The sequence below is a fragment of the Simochromis diagramma genome, unplaced genomic scaffold (assembly GCF_900408965.1).
Source record: "Simochromis diagramma unplaced genomic scaffold, fSimDia1.1 OVJJ01000571.1, whole genome shotgun sequence".
Taxonomy (NCBI): domain Eukaryota; kingdom Metazoa; phylum Chordata; class Actinopteri; order Cichliformes; family Cichlidae; genus Simochromis; species Simochromis diagramma.
Genome location: NW_024386885.1, coordinates 4,449,049 through 4,465,929, shown reverse-complemented (window position 1 = coordinate 4,465,929; position 16,881 = coordinate 4,449,049). Strand labels below are relative to the sequence as shown.

Sequence of the window (16,881 nt, the reverse complement as noted above, 5' to 3'; positions counted from 1 at the left end):
GGGACAAAGGGTCCACAAAGAGACAAAAACAGCAGAGACAGCTACAAACATGCAAAACCAACGGTGTGGTGTGACTGTTTTAACCCTGTGAGGTCTGTCAGCAAAGGTGCGAACAGCCAGGAACCCTTAGAGAAAGCTTTGTTGGAAAAGCTTGAATAGTTTTATATTCATGTCAGTTACAGTTACATAAACTTTATTTTGTGTCTTCAGAGAACTTTTTAACAAACAAAACCAAAAGTTTCACATTCTGATTCCTCAGAGAGCTAATGGTCATATAGAACCAACAGTCCTCAAAGCTCAGCCTTTAACCTTGTGTCATCGATGTTTGTGTTTTTTTCCGATGTTTGTGTTAGCAGTTTGTCATACAGTAGAGCTTTAACCCGTCACAGGGACGTTGGTTTTGTAAAATATCAATAAATACACCTGAAATTGTTGCTTTTCTCTTACCTGAGCTCCCTAACTGTGAGCTATCGATGCACCTGTCAGGTTTACATCGCAGCCCTCGTTTAGTATAATACATGTATAATATTGTAGTATCATTTATAATGTTCTGCTCTTTGTTGACATGAAATTGATGCCTTGGATTTGAGCAGACATTTCTGTGATCCAGTCAAAGAGGAGAACGATTTACTGACACTCTACTTTAATACTTGAAACAAAGACACTGCATTATGAAGACGCAACTAATGTTTACATCACCCAAGCAGCCAATCACATGACAGAATTTTGTCTTTGCTAACAGATTTCTGTCATTGGTGTAGGAACTCACACTCAAGCATACATCGTTATTTCCTCAGTGTTTGACTCCACTGAAGCAGCAGCTCAGGTCCAACTCAAGCCAGCTGCTGTTCACAGCATCTCTGATTAAACTCTCCCTTTATTCAAACTCAGTGCAGATATTAATGTAGGTGCAACACTACCCTCCGAGTCACCTAAAACACTATAAGTCACTCCGGTTCTCCTTAATCGCCACGGCTACTTGTGATGTGGTTTAAAGTCCATGCACGTCAAAATTAAATAGTTTACATTAGACATCGCTGAAAGGTTCGGATGGATTTTTTACATGGTTGGGAGGTATGTGAGAATGAATGTAGTCACCATTGCTCAGCAGCCAGAGAACAGTTCAATATGGACACCAGAGTCAGTCAGTTTCAGTTCTCAGGGTTCCACTAGAACCTTCAGGGATCCTTCACAGCAGAAGAGAGTCCATCGGGTACTGTCGGAGCCTTTAGAAAGCCATCAAAGAGGTTTTGAGCCTCTCACTGAGGGTTTGCAACCATGTGACGCTTACTTGTCTGCCATTTTGGATCATGGTGATACTGTAGAATCAGGTGAATAGTACTCAGGTCACACAGGCCTAGAGAGCTGCAACCATCTGTTTGTGAGGGAAACAGCAGTATTATACCACTGGTTGTAAGTTGTTGCTGGAGGCTGATGGCAGTTGTCGTGGTCTTATTACTTTAAAGGCAAACTTTCTGAACTTCCAGTGGGTGTTGCTGGGAATTTGCAAGGATTTGAAGACAAATGTGAAAAACTACATTTCCCCATGGCAACCTGGTAGCAACCAAAGCAATCACTCTGAGTTTTCTGGTACAAACCTTTTTTTGCATCTAATTTCACCCAGTGAGAGGCAGAAATCACCAGCAACCACTGCAAATCAGTCAGGAAATAGACATTTTCCCACAGCAACCAGTGGTTGTATCACGTCTGATATGGCAGACAGCTCTCGAGCAATGTGTACATGGCGTCACATGAGAAACTTCTGTACCTTTAGTAGAACCTTAAAGAACTCCGATATTCAGAGATAGGTGAAAAAAGAACAAACAAAACTTGTTAGAAACCTGTTGAAATGTTCATCAATCTAAACTTTCAGACAAGTAACAAATTATAGAAACTGCTAAGTCACTAGATTTTATTCAAACCCTTAAAAAAGCCACCCAGTATGATTGTAACCCCAACCCATTCAAGATGTTTTTTAAAATGTATTTTATTTTGTTTTATGTGCTCTGTCCCTGTTCATGATCATGATCGTGAAGAATGTGAACTGAACTACAGCGAATCCATTCAGGTCAATCCCTCTTATAACCTTTAGATATGCAGCAAATGTTTGACAATAGCCCACTGGTATATGCAGCAACCTAGAATCCAACAGAAAAGTCCTGAAGAGGGTCTGGAGTGGCACTGTTAGAAGCCCTTTACATGGCAGTAGGCTTCCAGGGAGGAGAAGACGATGTACATTAACCACAGGCTGAAGAACAAGCAAGTGGTGAGGATCTTTGGGATACGGGGTCCACCTAGCTCCCCGCCAATCTCCGGTCGGCGGCGGTAGATGAGCACAGCGATGCAGATAAAGGCGAAGATGGTGAAGAGTGTGACGGAGAAGGCCAGTGTGCCAGGGCTGACCTTGAACTCCTGACCTTGGGTGTAGTGGTAGACAGCAGCGATTGACCAGGCCACGCCAATACCTAGGAAGACATTGACGGCGTTGCTCCCCGTCACATTTCCAATGGAGGCATCGGCATATTGGTCCTGAATGGCTGCCACCTTACTGGCAAAGGTGTCTGATGATGAGAAAGTGGACAGAAGATATGTTTGAGATAAAAAGGGCTTGATGCATGCTCAATCATCCAGTTAAAGAAATTCCCCAAAATTAATTCTGTTCATCTGGCTGTACGGAAGATACATAAAGGGCTATGCCTTTAAGACCAATTGTCTGTATGATCAACTCAGTCACCTATAACCTCTCTAAGTTTCTGGCTTTGACCTTCAACCCTGCAGCTCTGAACACCACATCCAGAACACTTTGGATTTTGTTGAGAAGTCGAGAGATGTCATCATGGAGGCAGATGAAACCATGGTCTCGTACGACGTTACATCTCTCTTCACTTGCATCCCAGTCACGGATGCGTTGGAGATAGTTCGTAAGAGATTACTGGATGACCCCAACCTCAGCAGCAGGACCACTCTCAGCATCAACCAAGTGTGTTTGAACTGTGTCTTCATTCCACCTACTTCACATACAAGGGTCAGTTCTACAGGCAGAAACATGTGTGCCATGGGCTCCCCAGTTTCACCCATCGTGGCCAATTTGTACATGGAAGAAGTGGAAAAGAGGGCTTTGCTATCCTACCCTGGAACACCACCAAGCCATTGGTTCAGGTATGTGGATGACACCTGGGTGAAAATCAAATCTCAGGACGTACGACAATTCACGGATCACATTAACTCTGTGGACCGACCCATCAGATTCACCAGGGAGGATATGAACAGTGGCAGGTTAGCCTTCTTAGACTGTGAGATTTCCATCAGTAATGGGGGACATCTAAAAGCTGACGTGTACCGTAAACCTTCACATACGGATCAGTATTTAAGGTTTGACTCTCATCATCCACTGGAGCACAAACTGGGCGTCATCAGGACGCTACAACACAGAGTGAACACCATCCCCACTGACACAGCAGCCAGGGAGGCAGAAGAACATCAAGAAGGCCCTGAGTAAATGTGGTTATCCCAGCTGGACTTTTGTCAAAGCTGGGAAGGCGCCAAAAGAAAGCTCCAGCCGATCCAGGAGAGAAGGACAACCGCTGCCCAAGTGAAAACCTGTAGTGATCCCGTACGTGTCAGGAGTATCAGAGCAGCTGAGACGCATTTTTTCTAAACACCGCGTCTCTGTGGCTTTTAAACCCCAAAACACGCTGCCCCCAAAATGGGTCCACCCCAAGGATCGGGTCCCCCGACACAAACAGAGTAACATAGTGTACGCTGTTAAGTGCAGGAGGATTGGCAGGATTTATACATCGGGGAAACCAAACAACCTCTGGCTACAACACAGAAGAGCCACCTCGTCAGGCCAGGACTCTGCAGTATATTCACACCTACAGGCCAGTGGACACTCTTCCAATGATGAGGATGTAACATCCTGGACAGGGAGGAACGCTGGTTTGAAGGCGGAGTCAAGGAGGCCATTTACGTGAAAAGGGAAAGACCATCTCTGAATTGAGGAGGGGGCCTAAGGGTACATCTGCCATCTTACAATGCTGTGATTGCAGCCATTCCCCAACTCTCTGTGAATGGGACTCATGGCCATTGGTCAGTGGTTGTTGATCAGTGGTCATGAGAATTTGCATAATTAAGATTAAGGAGCTGACCTCCCAGCCCATTGTTCCTTCGGTGGGCTGGTTTCAGTCATTATGCAAATGTCCTGTTTATAAGATTGGAAACCTGAGACTGAAGGAGTCACCTGATGATGATGAAATGTTTCTCCCACTGAAAACGTCCAGATGAACAGAATCAGAACCTTTTGGGTTTTCATACAGATAGTTCTGATTTAATGTGCTGTTGTTTGTTTGCTGTAATGTTTTTATTAGGATTTGCCTTGGACAAAATCTGAAGGACTGAAAGTCCTAGTAAAGAAAACGAGATGTTTGTGTTAGACCTGGTACAGAAGTGCCCAAAGCGACGAACACCACAGCGGTGACTGAGTCTTTGAGGCCCACGGTGCAGCCGAAATGCGACGCCAGGTCTCCGATCACTGCCGTCAACATGCCTATGACAGTGATGGAGACAACAAAACAGGCCCAACCATTCCAGTAGTCTGTAGGAGGAACGAAGGCGAACAGAAGCTTCCAAAAAATGGTGAGGAAGTGCATGACGTAGTCAAAACAAGAGGGCAGCTTCTCCTCTCCACATTCATCATCATCGCCTGAGGAGAGCAGAGCCAGGAATCAGTTTTAAAGCTTGGCTTGGGTACAGACTGGTAGCCCTTAATCAGGGCTTATATTAATGTTGGTTTTCATACCTGAAGAAGGACAGTTAGAGTTAGTTCATACCTGAGCTGACCGTGATGGCCTCCACAAACTGCTCCCTCCAGCTGTTGGTCCCAATCAGCAGAGCCAGGTTGGTCTTCTTAATGAGTTTATCTACTGTACTCTGAAACACATCCAGGAAACATCTAATGTCAGCTTCACTGCCCTGCTGACCATTTTGAAAATCAGCCACCTTACTTTAGCTTTTTCTATCTGATGCTGAATTCTCAGCGTTCATTTCAGACGATGACAGCATCTGAAGTTCAGTCTGAAACTGTCGCACTGCCTGACGTGTAGAAGATAGCTGATGAAAGCCTGCTTCAGATGTTCTCTCACTATCGGAAATTCTTCAGTTTCTGTGAGCATCATGCAAGGGAAGAGCGGACAGGAAGCAGGACCCAGAACCCATCGTGATCATTTTAGGCTCAGTCCGACTTGTGCCTTTCTATTACAGACTCTTTCAGGCTAAGGACTGTTTTTAGACCAGTCTGAATGTGGTGAACATCTGCATCTGACATAAAACTCCAGCTCTGAATGTTTCTCCACTGTTCAGCGGTCAAAGCAGCATATTCTGCCTTTAAGGGCCTAAAGACGCTTCAAGCAGACATCAAGAAGTCTTCGTTTTGCTGACTCACCACTAGCTACAATGTTGCAGGTGAACAGTGTCGGATCAGGGTGCAGAACCTTAAACTTAACAAGTATAGCTTCACAAACCAGACGCCATTAGGTTTCAAAGAAAATCTCTTATATGCATTTGACCATTTAGCCATTTATGTAGGACATACTGATGAAAATCCCACATAAAAGGCTAGAAATGCCAGATGCTCCAGCTATTCAGGTTCCTCCTGGTTTAATGATGCAACTAAATGTCCGTTCAGTAACTCTGAAGGTAAAGCCATCAGCTCGACTCGATTCAAAGGGAACAAAGTCAACATACTAGTCTTTCAGGTCACAGTCCAACATGCTATGTGGTAGGAGCGATGTATAAAATGTAAAGACAGTGTAGGGATTGGACTTCCTTGATGTTGGCAGGTGGATTTCTGAACTATCCGTTAATCTATGAGAGAGTTTTGGAGTGTCCTTTAGATCCGACTCGTCAGGCTAGTTCAGACTAAAGGACCTTTTTCTAATCACTGTTAGAGGAAGTCTCCTTTTTTATGTGTGCCCACATTGCAGGAACTATGTGGGAAAGTCCTTAGGATTCAGTTTTTGGGGTCATGGTACTCTCTTTCAATTAGTTATGTTAAAAACAGTTAGCGCTGAACATTTGAGGATTTTGTTGTTTTGTTAGTGGTACAAACAACAAAGTCCTGGTTGATCTCTTGGTGCTCTCTGATGCATAGTGGCCATCAGAGCTCCTCAGAACAGTTTCGTCTGAAAGGGGCTTACATATTTCACACTAACCCAAGAGAAACGTCTCCTACCTTGAACTCATACGACTCCTCGATGATCACCTCCAGTTTGACGTGTTCGCCCAGCATTGGCCTGCCCATCTCTGCAATCCTCCGCTCTTCTTCTTCTTTCTTTGTCAAAGGCTCCTCAGCCCCGTCCTCTGAATCAGAGAGGAAACATTAGGTTGTAGAGTCAACAAAAATATTAAGATTCATTTACCTTATTATGTGAGAGAGCAGCTATTTATAAATATGCCTATTCTTGATACAGAAGCCAATATCTGTCACTTTATTTCTAATGGGGTTGAGTCGTTTTTTGAGAGAGATGGTTGAAATGCTCTCAGTTCTCACTAAAGATTTCCCAAGAAGACGTCTAAACCCTGACAGTGAAGAAATGTTGGCCAGTCAAAAGCCCACAATCAATAACACAAGTTTTCTCAAAGCTCAGCTCTCATTGATACCCGTGTACATATGAGCGGTGCCTGTCCTGATCAGAGCTACGAAAATAAATGATCATAATGGTTCGTTTGACACTGTGATAAAAGTTAGCACAGTAAAAGATAGATGATGGGCAAACCTGCGATGCTGATGATGTTGGAGGGGACGGGGTGCTCTCGTCCCTGGACCTTCCTGTAGATGTCTCTGCCTGAACAGGTGAACAGAAACTGAAACCAGAACATGGCTGAATCATCACAGCCAGTATCCAGCACCAAGCTGACGGCTTGTGTGTTTAATGTGCGTCTGTTCAGAGGGACAGAATCTGTAAGTCTGTGAAATGTCAGAGGTGTTTTTGTTTAGTAATAGACTTCAAAAATCGGGATGAAACGTGTGTGTTTGCTGTTCAATCTGGATTTATGTTCCTGTGATGCTTTTCATTAACGAAGGTTAGTTATCATTCAACCAGTGCAGGTTAGTTAAAAGGTTAGCTTGATGTCTCTTTACCTCGGCTCATGTGGGAGATGTGGAGACTTAATTTTACTGGATGGTAACTGTGCGCTCGGTCCACAAACAGCATTTTGCAGCTGTGAGCACGTGAACAGTGACAGGCTTACTTCTTTTGTACACAGTCTATGATCGCACCACGGGGCTAGCATAGTAGCAGTGTTCGCCTAGGCTGGCTGTGCTGAGCAATATAAAGGGTGTGCTTTACCATCAGCACATGCCGGGGGGCGGGGTTACACCCACTCTGCTTACACGAGCAGAACACTGACGCTTACACCTGCAGCTCCTCCTCAGGTGGGCATTCAGGTGGAGGGTTGAGCGTTAGACTAACGGACAGTTACAGAGGTCATGTGATGCTAACAGGAAGCAGCGAGGAGTGAAAACAAATCCTGTCTGCTGACGGCAGTATTATTTGATGTTTTTAAAAATATTGATGAGCTGTGCTGCTCTCTGAACTGAAATAATAATAACAGTAATAAAATGACCTCCCTGAGCCTGGTTCTGCCGGAGGTTTCTTCCTGTTAAAGGGAGTTTTTCCTTCCCACTGTCGCCAAAGTGCTGCTCATAGGGGGTCATATGATTGTTGGGTTTTTCTCTGTATCTATGAAGCGCCTTGAGGTGACTTTTGTTGTGATTTGGCGCTATATAAATAAAATTGAATTGAGTCTGAGATTTAATTTAATGCTGTTTAAGACTTTTTTAGTAAACGTTTGTGAGAACCTGCAGAGAGTCTGATTAAATGATCCCTCTTTTATTCTGAAGGTCTTACCTTCAAACATTCACATTAATGATCACACTGACGGTTCAGCATCTCAGAGCGCTGAGGACCTGTTTGTGCATATCTGAGCATGCTCAGTTTGGTTAGAAATAACCTTCTTTGGCTCACAATTTTAAGGCTTCTGGAAACCTCCAGATGTTTCCTAGTCAAGAAAGAGTCTTCTCTTCACTGATTGGCTCAAAACAGGTGATTTTTTTTTGGCACAATAACAGGCTCTAAAGATCACGTGTTGTCTGTACACTGTAGAAATGGTGACATCAGCATCAGCCGCAGATCTGAGGCGTCCACCTGATGGCCGCCTGATTGGTTTTTGTGTGACCATATTTAGATAAGAGGGCGGAGTCACAAGGTTAGTTAATGGCAGCGAGGTTTTTGGGTTGTTACGGTAACTAGAAGTAACTACAGTAGTTAGAAATTCGAAGGCCAGGTTTTGCTGTGAGCGAGTCTGAGACAGTTTCTGCTCAGATTTCATGTTGGACACTCTGAAGGTTCCTCAGGGAAGCGTTTGATCAAAGGTTAATGGATCTTAGAGAAATTTCTGCCAATCACAAGCTGTGAGGAGCACACGTGTTGTCAAAGTGGTGAGGTGCGAAGCCGCCGTTTCCTGCAGGTTTCCCATCATCTCCCAGGTTTAAGTCCTTCTTTAAACGTCTGTCATCGCTGCCTTGGAGAAGCAGCTGATGGTTCAGACTGACACAGAGACGGAGCCTGAAGTTGTCGGGAGCTCACGTCACAGAATTTCAAGCTTGGCGATTGGATGGTGAAATGAACTCTGGGAGTTTGAGGCGGATGAGTGTAAATGACCCCAGAGAGGATCGCTGTTTGAGGGAAAGCTGAATGGGATCGTTCCTGCAGGAACCACGGAGGTCACGCCTTCACAGAACTGAATGAATGTCTTTCCAGATGTTTTCATCTGTATTGTGTCTCAGCTAGGACACAATACCAAAGACAGGCTCTCATTTAGCAAACAGCCATTGCCCTCTCATCCCACTGTGTCTGACGCTGCCTGTGTCTAATCCTTATGTGAAAGATAAGTCCTGACATCGGGTTTCTCCTGTTATCCCTCACTCATTAGCTTCAGGAACTAAAAACCTGCATGGTTAGGTTCAGGGAAAGCTTGTGATTGGACCAAAACATCGCTTTGCATCAGGAAACTGCTCGTTCTGCACTGAGAGCATGTTTCACGCTCAGCCGGAAGTCTGGAAACAGCCGGCCTGACAGTCACACCTGCTCTTCCAGCTGCTTTGGGATGATGATTTTTTAAATACTTGCTGATGTGTTTGACTTAAAATGTTATTTACTATAATTTCTCTTCTATTTCCACCAACTTCATTAAAGTTGAGACGCTCTGTGGCTCGGCGAAATAACAGGAACGATGGTGTTGCAGCGTGCCGATGGACGCCATGTTTAAATTACCCTGAGCTTCTTCCCCTGCGTGATGCCCTGAAAGAAAACATAACAAGAGGTGCGCTGGTGCTGTTTCATCTGTGATCATGATGACGCACAGAACGGGTCAGGGCATTTCAAATGCTGAGCATAGCCTGTACGTAAAAGATGGACTCCAATTCTGTAGCCACTTTTCAGTTATTTATTTGTAAAAAATGTCTGGAGTCATGTATGATTTCCGTTCCACTTCTCACGTGTGCACCACTTTGTGTTGGTCTTTCACGTGGAATTCCAATAACATTGATTCATGTTTGTGGCTGTAATGTGACAAAATGTGGAAAAGTTCAAGGGGGCCGAATACTTTTGCAAGCCGCTGTAGCTAGGTCCACTCTGTGGCGGCGTTCAGGACGCATGCAGTCACATGACCAGCTCTACGCGGGATATGCCAATCACCCGTCGCACGTTGGTGACCACAGTGAAACACAAATGCTTCTCGGGCCTGGTGGAGCAGCGGGAACGGGCTTTGGTCTGTTTGTAAATCTGAGATTCGGGGCTTCGTCTCAGGCGCCCGTCGTTTAAAGGTGATGAATGAGAGTCACGTGAAGAGCTTACAAGACGCCGCTACCATTGTACACGTTGCTTTAAGTGTTGACACACTTTGAAAGCCAACATATACACCACTGACAGGTATCTTACCATACAGCTGTTTGTCTATCAAAAAGTCACAAAAAGCACAAATTAACACACACATACAGTGAATGCTCACATGTCAGATATTGTCTCACTGCTGGCTTTCACCTACCTGTCTTAACGAATCCACCTGAAAGGACAGCAAGTACGAAACAGGAAGTCAGAGTTAGTCATTTGGTTTTGTGGCAATTCTTAGAAATCATGAAAGCGACACACATAAACGGTTTGCAGACAGGAAGGGGACAAAGAAAGCGGCTTACCGACTTCCTGAAGCAACACAGCTGAAGAGAAGAAAGAGACGAGAGAGACATGAAGCAGAAGTGACATCAGAAGGTCTCTGTTTGACACACCTGTCCTCAATCTGAACTTCATGCTGCTGAACTAACGCGTGACAAACGTGACGCCAACGACGGTTCGAGCGGTGGTCAGCTGTTAGTTTACTGTTACATCTAACACAAATTTAAAGTGTGTGATTAACATGGACACGTGCAGGTTTCATATGAGAGTCCAGCCTGAATGGACCTGACCCGTCCTCCCCAACCTGCCAGCATCACAGCTCGACCGGACACATCCGCATCTGTCCACACCTGGACCAACAAGGAAGCGAGAATCTCTCTCCTAGCCTCTCCGGGACTAAGATAAGACGAACTAGCATGTTCTAGTGAGGCGAACTGGGCGAAGACACAAACTCCACAAAAACCACCTGAAAACCCAGTGAAACACCCAGGCTGCCTCAGTACACTCAGGGAAATGAAAGTGGGCGGTTGTTACGTTTAAAAGATTCAAACTGGTAATCTGAACAAAATAACTTCCTGTTTCTGTGGTGACCATAATTACACAAGATTTGAGACCACGGGAAAATCACTGGAGTTATAAGAGGCAGATGACCACACAGACGACGTGTATGCTATCGCTCTTTATTGTGGTTTAACCTGTCAGAGACAAAAACGTGCAGAAAGTTGTGTATCGAGCCTTGTGATCAGAACCTTCCTGCTGTTTTTAAGCCTGGATTGACAGCTCAGTGGCACAGCGGTTACCACTGTTGCCTCACAGCAAGAAGGTCCTGTGGTCAAATCCACAATCTGGCCGAGTTTGCAGTGGGTACTCTGACTTCCTCCCACAATTGGAAAGTTAGGTTAGTTGGTGTTTCTAAATTACCTGTGAGTGCAAATGGTTGTCTGTCTCTCTGTGTTAGCCCTGCGACAGAATGGTGACCTATCCAGGGTTTGCCCCGCCTCTCGCCCTATCACGTCCGGATAGGCCCCGGTAACCATGGTAAGTGTTTTTACATTAAGTGGCCCTCGAGGCCTGGAGTTGGACACCCCTGGTCTAGAATTTGTTGAACACTCTAAAAAATTAAGTCTTTAAATGAACTTAATGAAAAGGATTTCCACATTAATAAATGGCTTTCTATCAGCATTAGGCATTTTTTTCGGCATTTAGGCATTTAACATCATTTTCATGGGTTGGATCAACTTAAATAAATTAAGTTAGGCTACGTTCACACTGCAGGCGAAAGCACATCAAATCATGGTGTGACAGTGTGAACGGCACAAATCGGATATTTTCAAATCCGATCTGGGTCACTTTCGTATGTGGTGCTGAATCCGACACATATCCGATGTTTTAGAAAGCGACTGCTGTGTGATGGTCATGTCGCATTAAATCCGTCTTTTACGTCACTGACACGAGACAGACGCCAATTATCAGCGCCCCAGAAGACATCGTGAACGCTTCCTGGCTATCCAGTGTAGATGTTAGTGAAACTGTTGGGAAGACAACGTGAACATTTTCTTTGTTCTGTATAATCTGCAGATTCTGACAGAAATCTGCAGCTATCCTTTGAAGCAGCGCTCCTCTAAAACAGCAATAAGGATCATTATTAGGTTATTTACATTAATATGTAAATAACAAAATAACTTAAAGCAAAAATTGGGAAACGTAAAGTCCGAAGTCTTTATATTAAGGGCCATCAGTCAAACAATACTGTTGCTCTGGGTCTAAACAGAGCGCGTTGTGTGTGACGTCTTCTTTTGCGCATGCGGCCGCTTTGAGCGTTCACACTAGAGCGCGTTTGCTGTCGCATTTTATTTGTAGTGTGAACGAGCAGACAAAAAAATCTTATTTGATCAAAAAATCGGAATTGAGCATCAAGACCTGCAGAGTGAACGTAGCCTAAGACTCAACTGCAGTAAATACGTTAATCCAACTCCATTAAGTTATAATAACAGCATTGCATAATGCTAAAATAAAGCAATTTAATCACATGAAAATTATTTCCATTATTTGTTCATGTTATTCAATTCAGTCCAAATGAGTTTATTTAAAAATCACAAATCGCCACAGCAGTCGCCTCAAGTTAAAGACCCTGCAATGAAACCCCAACAATCATATGACCCCCTATGAGCAGCACTTTGGCGACAGTGGGAAGGAAAAACTCCCTTTGAACAGGAAGAAACCTCCAGCAGAACCAGGCTCAGGGAGGGGCGGGGCCATCCAAGAGCTGTTAAACGCCACAGGTGACCTGGTTACACGTGCCTTCACATCACAAACCCGACGAGAAGAAAAAGCGACACCGGGTGTTCGCCATAAACGTCTGAGTGAACGGCAACAATACTGTGTGAAGATTTCTATGAACCCGGAGAAAAGAATCAACGCATTGATTTTGTTGTCGCCTTATATATCGATAAAGTTGACTCAAACTGTCCTAGCACCTCTCAGCACTGATAATTCAGTCTGGACCAATAGGACGCCAGCTGAGGGCAAAGGAGTGACAGCAGCAAAGACAAACTCCACAAAGACAGGCAAAGGAGGACAGGTCAGAGGTCGTCAGAGGTTAAGGTGCCCGTCCACACCTGTCCATCTCCTCCTGTTCCAGTACGGCTCCTGCAGCTCTACGTAGAAGCTGGCATTCTTATCATACTCCTCGTGATCGATTATTTTAATGGCTATGATCTTCCTGTGGGGGGAGGGGGTCAGAGGTCAAGGGTCATGCATTAGTTCACACACACACAAACACAGACACCTCGTCTGCCTGCTGGGATGCAAAAACATGATTAGCTCAGATTATTAAAGGATGAGCTCAACTCAAACTTCCCCGCGCTCGTTATGACATTAAACACCACATCAACAGGGCTGACTGAGGTCAAAGGTTATCAGTGATATAGAAGGGGTCAGGGTACAGGAAGGCGACACCCCCCCCACCTTTCCTCTCACTCATCTCCAGCAGCCGAGGCTCTCCGATCTCCAGGAAGAAGTTCTTGTTCTTCTCGTACTCTTCGTCATCGATTATATTTATCCGAATGGTTTTGCTGAAACAGAGAAAAGCCAGAAAGAGAGTTTGCAGAAGGAGAAGCGTGCAGAAGCCCGAGACACGACAAAAGGAGAAACAGGGCGGGCAGAGGGAGACGCCGCTGACATTTACACACACACACACCGCGTGACCTCGTGTTTCTGTTCGCCAGCACCGCTTCGTACGAACGTTATGTGCGCAGCTCTCTGAGCTCCAACCCTAAACCATCCCAGTACTATGCTTAATATTTATGACTCCAGGAAATCAAATCTGAGTTGTTCAGGTGAGGCAGCAGAGTTAGGAGTGTGAGGACGCACAGAAGAGAGCCAGTCATTTCTGAATTTCATGTGAAACACAGAGAAGACGAGAGGACGGCGAGGAGATCTCATGATGACACAGTTTGTTTGTTCGGTGTTGGAGGCGGAGCTGGAGGCTACAGCAGGCCGTGTGTGTGTGTGAATGGAAACTGCATCCACTCCCATGTTTATTTAATGTGAGCAGATTGATGCTTTGGGGCTTTCTCAGTGATCCGAGGACACGGTTTGTTTGGTGTCACAGTTTCAGGAAACTTTCAGCTTTGTGGATGTTTGAGTTTCAGTTTTATTCATCCAAAGAATCTGTAAATAAAATAAAAGCAATAAAAGAACCAAAGAACTCACAGACAAAAGAGCTGATTTAAACCTGAACCAGTAAAGTGTAAATCATCATCAAACTTATCTGCAAAAACAGAAGGTTGTTTGGGATCAGCGAGGATGACTTAGATCTCACTTTGTGCCGATTCATTATTATTTAACTTTTAAGTCATCTTTAAAGAACCTGATAATGCAGATTACAGTTACTGCTGCTCATTTTAATACTCGTCTGTTTGTTTCCACCTCGAGTATATTTAGTGCTGGTTACAGATCGACCATGTTACCATGGAAGGAGTGCCCAGGTGACTCTCAGGTGGAGGTAAATCTCACAGCACCAGAGGAGCACCTTGTGTTCCTCTATAGCAGGAACACAAGACTCTAAAAAGTCCCATCAGAAGGAAACAGCTGGAAGGGCAGCTGGACAGGAAAGGACGGGAGAAACGTGGACACTGCAGGTGTTTCTGCACTAACTGAACCCGCCTGGCCGAGACTCTCTGCCGTAAAGCTACAACCACACTCACAGCTTTGCCTTAAACCAAAGAACGCGCAGAGACTCGGACGTCCACGGCGCGTCCTCAGATGTTAACTGTGTAAATGTGAGGTCTCTGTGTAAACAGGACTGAAAACAGAAGCTCATAAACTCATTTTATCAAACACAGAAACACATCACACGTTAAAGCTGACAAAATGAGCTGTTCTGAGATCAGTTTTAAAGCAGGACAGCAAATCTAAACTGCGGGTTTAGCATCGTCTTGCTCCATCACGAGGTGCACAGGCACTGACACGCCCCCATCAGAGCTGCAGGCTGATGTTTGGTTGGGTCTGACCTCAGATCAGTTTTAAAGGAGCTTTGGAGCTGTAACTTGTATGTATGGAAGACACGCTGAGCTGCTCACAGATGCTGACTTCGCAGGTCGGCGACCCTCTGCCTCTCTAAGACGGCGGTTTGATGCTGTGATCGCGCGTCCTCTTCCTTCACCTGTTTCTCTTTTTGCAGAATTTTTTTAAAGTTGTTGCCATGAAATTCAAAATGACCTCATATTTTTCTAACAATGGAAAATGTTGTCAGTTTAAAGCTTTGATTCGTTGTCTGTGTTTTATTGTAAATAAAATAAGCATCCTGAGTTTTGTGCATCTGGGTTGTAAAATCTTGAAAGCTGCTTCGTTGCAGTGACAGAGCGTGAATGCACCGAGGAGCTACAAATGGAAACGCTCTCCGAGCTGCAGAGGTCTGTGTGATTTACTGCCTCTATAAAAATCAGAGATTACATATAACCTCTACGTAAGTCAGCTTTTTATCACTGCAGAGGGTTTCTGTGGAGGAAGGAGAAACGAGATAAAAAGTACACCGAGTCTGCAGACGTGGCCGCCGGCCAGCAGCGACCTCCCCCGTCGTCGGCCGTGACAGGAACAAGCTGCAGTGATGTGTCTGCTTTATGGGCTGATGCTGCGACGAAGAGCAGGGACGAGGTGCTGCTGCCTGAACGCGGGCTGGCCTAATAAGGAAGAGAGCAGCGTGGTGTTTATCTGCTCCACACAGCAGACAGAAGACATCTGACACACTGAAAATCCCCCACACCTCCAGCCGCCTGAGAAAAGATGGAAACACAAGCGAACATCCAGCATCCGTGCAGCAGGCAGCTGCAGGCAGCCCCCCAGCGAGCCGCTGCCATGCAGGATGCAGGTGTGCACACCTGCAGCAGCTGTTACGTTTCAAATCATCACACTTTCACTGATCCGGCATCCGACCACACACCGCCATGATGTCGCAGACTGCTTTGACTGGCAGCGACAGACACCTTACACCAGGGCTGTCAAACATAAAGCCCGGGGGCCACAATCGGGCCCCCTGGATGGCTTTGGAAAATGTGAAGGAGGGCATAAATTGTTGGCTGTATTTGAATACATTTCCTGCCATGCTCATTCACGCTGCACCAACGTGACAGAAAACACTGAAAGTTGTTTTGCTGTCTACGACACAAACGTCAGATTTTTATTTATTTCACAAACGTCCTTAATGAGAAAAAAGCTTTTTCTGTGAATTAACTGAAACTTTATGTTTTATAATTACAGGAGAGTCTGGCCAATGACAGAAGGCCTAGTTTCACTGAGCCCACCCAATCAGGAGCAGAGATGGGCAGTAACTGTAATCTGATTACTTTTTTCAGGTAACGAGTAAAGTAAGGGATTACTATTGCAAAAACGGTAATTAGATTACCGTTACGTTCCCGTAGGAACGCTGCGTTACTGCGTTACTAAAACCGTGATTGTTTTGCGAGAATGTCTCACGACAGTGACGTAAGCGAGTGCGACGTTAGTGACAACAGCTGTGTGCAGATCAACAATGGATCATATATCCAGTGTGGGAGAGAGTATGAGCGTGCAGCGTTTAAAGCGTGGAAGTACTGACCTTACTTTGAGTTTAATTCCATAAAAAGTGACAAAAACATTAGTGTCCGCTGTGCGTGGGAAGAAAACTTCTTTTTACAGCGAAAAAACCCCCTAAACCTCCGAACAAGCACCGAGTAGCTACGACGTAATGGGAAACTCACAGAGAAACTCGCGGATTCTTCCACTGACCACGGCACACCTGCACCAGGGTAAACCTCCGCCTACCCCACTCCTGCTTTACAGGTGAAAATAGAGCAACAGGACCGCTGAGTCTTTGACTTTATTTATTTTCTGCTGTGTTTTACTTGCATCTATTTGAAAGACTGAGTGTAAACACAAAAATTATTTTATTTTATGTGCTGGAATGTGCAGAAAATAGGTTTAAATGTTAAACTCATTTATTCAAGTCAGAGAATGTTGCAGATAATTTAATTTTTGCTTGATGCATAAAGTTAAAAGATTAAAACTAATAAAACAAGTTTTAAAAAGAGACTTTTCCATTTGATTACATTTTGTATGATGGATTATCCAGAAAAAGTAGAATTGGGCTGAACGATCTATCGCTTTATCACCT

At 44.8% G+C, this 16,881-nt stretch overlaps 1 protein-coding gene across 5 annotated transcripts in view; it reads right to left on the bottom strand.

Annotated features, from left to right (window-relative positions):
* Positions 1 to 446: 446 nt before the first annotated feature.
* The window catches only part of LOC120734678 (sodium/calcium exchanger 1-like), a 26,770-nt gene continuing 10,335 nt past the window's right edge, over positions 447 to 16,881 (bottom strand). For 2 of the 5 annotated variants that reach the window (XM_040033627.1, XM_040033626.1), the window contains exons 3-11: positions 13,197 to 13,303; positions 10,253 to 10,273; positions 10,105 to 10,122; positions 9,999 to 10,013; positions 6,774 to 6,842; positions 6,230 to 6,357; positions 4,830 to 4,929; positions 4,436 to 4,702; positions 447 to 2,561 (exon numbers count right to left, since the gene is read on the bottom strand). In XM_040033627.1, coding sequence (XP_039889561.1) covers positions 2,185 to 2,561; positions 4,436 to 4,702; positions 4,830 to 4,929; positions 6,230 to 6,357; positions 6,774 to 6,842; positions 9,999 to 10,013; positions 10,105 to 10,122; positions 10,253 to 10,273; positions 13,197 to 13,303 — 1,102 coding nt within the window. In that variant the 3' untranslated portion in view covers positions 447 to 2,184. Of the gene's footprint in view, positions 2,562 to 4,435; positions 4,703 to 4,829; positions 4,930 to 6,229; positions 6,358 to 6,773; positions 6,843 to 9,998; positions 10,014 to 10,104; positions 10,123 to 10,252; positions 10,274 to 12,847; positions 12,952 to 13,196; positions 13,304 to 16,881 lie in introns of all 5 variants that reach the window. The other 3 variants (XM_040033629.1, XM_040033628.1, XM_040033630.1) reach the window with 3 other exon arrangements.